General features: G+C 37.7%; 1 protein-coding gene across 3 annotated transcripts in view; it reads right to left on the bottom strand.

Moving 5' to 3' along the window:
- Nucleotides 1-6000, bottom strand: part of TUBGCP5 (tubulin gamma complex associated protein 5) — a 37505-nt gene that overhangs the window by 8844 nt on the left and 22661 nt on the right. For 2 of the 3 annotated variants that reach the window (XM_042460033.1, XM_042460032.1), the window contains exons 18-21: nucleotides 5839-5959; nucleotides 4324-4502; nucleotides 2884-3009; nucleotides 231-319 (exon numbers count right to left, since the gene is read on the bottom strand). In XM_042460033.1, coding sequence (XP_042315967.1) covers nucleotides 231-319; nucleotides 2884-3009; nucleotides 4324-4502; nucleotides 5839-5959 — 515 coding nt within the window. Of the gene's footprint in view, nucleotides 1-230; nucleotides 320-2883; nucleotides 3010-4323; nucleotides 4503-5302; nucleotides 5735-5838; nucleotides 5960-6000 lie in introns of those variants that run through there. The other variant, XM_042460034.1, reaches the window with a different exon arrangement.

The following is a 6000-nucleotide window of genomic DNA, read 5'->3' as shown; positions in this document are numbered from 1 at the left end:
TGGATGTGCAATTTCCAACCTTTTCTTTAAATGACATACTGATTATGCAGCTAACATGTGTCCAGAGCTGAAAAAATCCTGCTTAAGAGAATTTCATTCTCTTTATATGATTAGTCTTTCAACATATTAATGTATCCTAGTCATAATGTTTCATGGCAAGGATAAATGTCATTACGAAACCTGAATATGGAAAATGATTTGAAAATACATATGAATTTGTGTGTGCTTACTTCCAAGCTCCCAAACCAGCTTGCCAACGGTCAGCAAACATCAGTACTAGGTTCAGCACTTTCATTATAGCTTCTTTCACAAAACTAACCTGGAAATGACATTTTAAAAGCAGCAGTTGTGGTCACATTGATTTTGAGTTTCAAACGTGTATTTACCCAGCATACCCAATTTTCTACCTGTACTAACTAGTTATACTGAAGCAAATGAATTTGCTTTATATAAAAATTGCTGAGAATGGACATCCATTTCAATGCTGCTAAATCAGGGGTATCAAATGCAAAGCTCATGGGTATTATCAAGCTCTTCAGAAGTTTCCATGTATCTTGTATCTGTTCCACATTTCATATAAATTGACTCCATCCAAAATCATTATTCAAATGCAAGGCTCAGGAGTATTATCAAGCCATTGTAGAAGTTCCATGTGGCTTCTAGTATGCATTCTGCATGCCATAAATGGACTCTATCCAAAAACACCATTCAAATTAGGAAGGCAATGTCTTTCACAGGACAAATTGCTGAACCATCAGTTTTTTCTACTGTATGGAATAGTACCCAGAACTCATAGCTGCTACTGTATGTGCTGAAATATCTAAACGATCATAATCCAGCACACAAGCAGATCAAAGCCCATTAATTTCAGTACACCTAACTCCTCCCAACTCTGTGCTAGACTCTCATAGAATATTTTTGTTATTCAATTCCCAACACAAATGTTTAGGGAAAGAATGCACCAAAGCTAAGAGAATAATTCTTACTCACCCAAACTATCACCTGACCAACTGAGGACCAAAATACACTGTAGACATAATCCAGTTTAAGACTGCTTTAGCTGCCCTGGCTCAATGCTAGGGAATTCTGGGAACTGTAGTTTTGTGAGACATCTAGCCTTCTCTGTCAGAAAGCTCTGGTGCCACAATAAACTACAATTCCCAGAATTCCCTATCACTTAGCCAAGGCAGTTAAAGTTCTCTCAAAGTGGATTGTTTCTGCAGTGTGTTTTGGACATGACTAATGAAAGAATTCTGTAAGATATGCTTTACCATCCTACCAGCCAAAAAGTCCCCAATGCCTCTTGGAAAGTAGGCTAAGGTTGTGAAGTTGAAGGCTTTCATGGCTGGCATCCATAGTTTTTTGTGGGATTTTCGGGCTATGTGGCCATGTTCTAAAAGAGTTTCTTCCTGACGTTTTGCCAGCATCTGTGGCTGGCATCTTCAGAGAATGCTTGCCTGGAAAGGACTATACTTGCCTGGAAAGGAGTTTCCCTTCCAGGCAAGCATTCTCTGAAGATGCCAGCCACAGATGCTGGCGAAACGTCAGGAAGAAACTCTTGTAGAAAATGGCCACATAGCCCAAAAAACCCACAAAAACTATAGGCTAAGGTTGACAATTGCACTTTTAGACAGTAACCTATTCAGCAGGAGAGCATAATATAAGAACTTCCCTCCAGTTAGCTTGAAATGGGATACTAAAAGGCTGAAGGAAAGCAGTATTCTAGTACATCAGCTTGTACCCCTGAATTCAGTTGTCAGTGAAACCATTCAGACCATAGAGTACCTTATGGTTTCTTGTTGCTTTTTATAATAGTGATAACAAAGAACTGCAGCAGGGTGGGAAATGAAGGAGGGAACCTCCTTCTCTTTGGCCCTCTCCCAGTGTCTCATCATTTATTTATGGGGCACCACTTTCTATTCATTATTTTGGACAAAATTCTCATACTCAAAGTACAAGCATATTTTAAATATCAACATTCCAAAAAGAATAAAGCAATTGAATTTGCACTGACTGTGTACTGGAGAAGAATTTTATACACATAGTTTTTTGTGGGGTTTTGGGGCCGTGTTCTGGAAGAGTTTTTCCTCACATTTCACCAGCATCTTTGGCTGGCATCTTCAGAAAATGCCAACCACAGATGCTGGTGAAACATCAGAAATAAACTCTTCCAGAGCACATCCACACAGCCTGGAAAACCTATAAAAAACTATGGATGCCAGCTGTAAAAGCCTTCGACTTCACAATTTTATACACAGTTTTATTATCAGCAAAAAAAGGAGATACAAAATCTGACAATTCTGTAAGCAAATTGTATGCCTATTTTGAAATGGGCTTTTGGGAGACCTTTGAAGACTTTTACAAAAACATTTTGTCAGTGTTATATACATTTTACAAACACAGCAAAAATGATAGTAGTATAGTCTTCAAATGCATGTTCTTCACAAACCATTGTTCATATATGGTTTAAGAACAGTTAGGCATTTTATTCAAACAGCTTAAGATGGTAAACTATCTGTTCTATAACATGTACGTTTTTGTTTATGTGCCTTCAAGGTGACTCTGACATATGGTGATTCTACCTTAGGGTTTGATTGGGAAGATTAATTCACAGGAGGTTTGCTACTGCCTTCCTGTAAGGCTGAGAATGTGTGACCAGCCAAGGTAGATTTCTATAGCCGACTGGGGCTATAGATTTCCATAGCCAACTGGGGATTTGATCTTCTATTCTTTGTCCAAAACTGGCATCACTATAGCATGCTCTCTCTTTCTTGCCCTCTCCCTACCCCCCACAATCACCCAATCAAAATTCCTAAATATATTGCAAGTAATGCAGGTATTTGCATTATGAACTGAACATATACAAATTATCCTTAGACCTACCTTTTCTCTCAACAGGCAGCGATCATGAATTGTAGAAAGGTATCTGTAATGAATTTTAATGAGTTGATCTAAATCTTTGGCTTCTTCTACCTGATGTTGAAATTCCAAACCTGTGCTGTGAAGAATCTTTAAAAAGGAGATAAGATAAATAATAAATGATAAAAATTTTGCATTCAGTACCATCTTATCTTTACTTCAAACCTATGAAAGACCTTTTGGTACCTTTAATTTTTCTTAGGGTTCAGTCCTTAAGGTACCAGAAACACTGGACTTTGATAGTTTTTTTTTTTTGATGCAACAGGTTAATAACACTACCATTTTGAAGAAACCTAATAAATACAATTTTGTACCTAGCCATAAACCCAAAATAGTAAAAGGTCTGGAAACCACGCCCTATAAAGAGTGACTTAGGCAGCTGGGTATATTTAGCCTGGCAAAGAGGAGGTTAAGAGGTAGTTGGGTATGTTTAGCCTGGAGAAGAGGAAATTAAGAGGTGATATGACATTAGGATAAATTCTTGGCAGTAAGAGGTGTTTGACAGTGGAATACACTCCCTCAGAGTGCGGCGGAATTTCCTTTGGAGGTTTTTAAACAGAGGTTGGCTGGCCATCTGTCGGAGATGCTTTATGTATTCCTCCATGGCAAGGGGATGGACCTGATGGAATTTGAGGTCTCTTCCAACTTTATGATTCTATGAGCCCAGACTCAAGCAACAGAATATACTCTACAGACTAAAACAGACATACATTTTAGAACCCAATCCAGTATGTGTCAGTGCTAATTATGGAAAATAAGCAGTAAATATTTCACAAATCCCTGTTCCATTTCCAAAGATGCATCTAAATCAGTTCAAAATGTAGAATAAAACAAGTTGATCTAGCTACTAAATATGGGGCTTCTTGTATTATAGTATTTGGGGATTGGATTTCTGGCAACAACACAGTAAAAAATAAAGGATTAGTTGTGTACTCCCAAAGTATTTTAATTTAGCAGAACTGCTTTATTTAAAATTTGAACAGCCATAAATGAAAGTGGATTTTATAGCAGCATGTCCAATCATCAGTTAAAAATTAAATGAGATTTACTTTTGCCACATAAAGGGCAGTATCAAATCATGCACATCTGTTGGCAGAACTGAGGATACCAGTCAAATTGGTGTATGTGTGTGCAATACCTACTGCACACTGTAGGAGGGCCCATGTTTTGCCAAAATTGGCTCTGGGAAGCTGAGAAATTCTTCAGAGTCATTTTTGGGCAATTCAGAGAGTTGCAAAATCGAAGGGAGGGGAATAAAGTTCTGCAGGTTCTACCAGTGGAACATCAGATTTATCCTAAAGTGAACAACAAATACATTTACACAATGTCAGAAGCCATTTTGGATACTGAAGTACTGAAACTACTGAATGTCACATTCATTGTAAATGACTGCACATCACACACCCTAGTCATGATATAGTTGTGTAGGCTGTTAACAAAATGCATCAGTTTCATCCTTAAAAGGAACATGCGATGAGTTTGTTGTTTAATGGTATCAGGGTGTGCTCCAAGCTGAGACAGTGGTTCCTGCACAAGTATAGCTCCTACTTCATTCTGAGGTTTTTCTCCAGCTCTTACTAGTTCTTAAAAGAGAGAAACAAAAGAATATAATGTTAGGCAAAAGAGCAAGACTGTATAACCTATGAATCTTATAAATTTACTATTATTTTGACTGAAAGATTCAATTTCCCTTAAATACTTAAAATCACTAAAAAATTCACTGAACTCAAGGAACTATTTGAACAGTAGAGGGCAGAGTGGCCCCAGTGGGGGGGAAAAAGACAAAAGTTTTTTTATATAAAGATAAAAGTTTTAATATAACTAAAATTAACTGTAAATAAGAATTAAAATTCAGTATTAAAGGACATTTTTATTACCAAGTAGACTATATAGAACATACAAAATAGAGAGGTGTATAATATCCTGTATTATCAAGGTATTAAACCAGGAAGCATATTTTAAATAAGACATCATTTTCTATTGTGAGTCACCCAGGAGCAATGTTATGTGTACAAGAGCTATAGTCTAGCAACATCGATGTGGGGGGGGGGCGTGCACTGGGTTCCCATGCATGTCATTTAATAACAGCAAATGTATTTCCTATGGGTGGATTCCTTATATACCCAAATAGTACCACAAATTTATGGGATGCATTGGCTTAGTGGTTAAGATGCCAATTCTGACAATTGGAAGGTTAGCAGTTCAAGGCCTAAGTGCTGCATGATGGTGTGAGCTTGTCCCAGCTTCTGCCAACCTAGCAGTTTGAAAGCATGCAAATGCAAGTTGATAAATAGCTACCACTTCGGTGGGAAGATAACAGCGTTAGGTGCAGCCATGCTGGCCACATGACCACCAGAGCAGTCCTCGGACAATACTGGCTCTTCATAATGGAGATGAGCACCATCCCCTATAGTTGGTTACAACTAGACATTCATGCCAAGGGACTATCTTTACCACACATTTACAAGGAGGTTATCAGAAGACAAGGGGGAAACCCAAGGTTTGCAGAGATAGCAAAAATCTCCTCATATGGGACAAGAACAGAACACAACTCAGTGAAGACTGAACATACTCAGTGAATGCACAATGCTGAAGAAAGGAGACTGAAAACTGGAGGAGGAACCAGGAAAGGAAAGGCATACCCTAGAAAAGGGCACTGCTGGCTAGAAACAACAAGATCCACTTATCGTTCCTTTTAATCAGTCATTAACTTACATTTTGCCACAATACCTGTTTCTCCCCACATCCCTTCCTTTCACATATTTTTACATTCTCTTTTTCCACCTTTGCCCTTTCTTCCCTACAAGGAAAAAACCTAGCAGATAGAAAAAAGTATTATACTTTACTAAAAGTTGCAAACAGTTTTTAATACTACATTTTTAATCCTACAGAAGTATATATGTCTGTGAATCAACTTACCATGAAATCTTAACACATCCAGACTATATTTGGCCCACTTTATTTGTAACAATAGAAGAAACACTTGATTATAGATTTTTTGACATTCCACGCTTATAACTATATCCACAGGCCAAGGGACCTAAGCGAGAAAAACAAAATAATGAAATTATTTATTATTGT

Source organism: Sceloporus undulatus, chromosome 3 (assembly GCF_019175285.1).
Source record: "Sceloporus undulatus isolate JIND9_A2432 ecotype Alabama chromosome 3, SceUnd_v1.1, whole genome shotgun sequence".
Taxonomy (NCBI): Eukaryota; Metazoa; Chordata; class Lepidosauria; order Squamata; family Phrynosomatidae; genus Sceloporus; species Sceloporus undulatus.
Note: the sequence above shows the minus strand (reverse complement) of the source record. Positions and strands in the feature narration are given on the sequence as shown.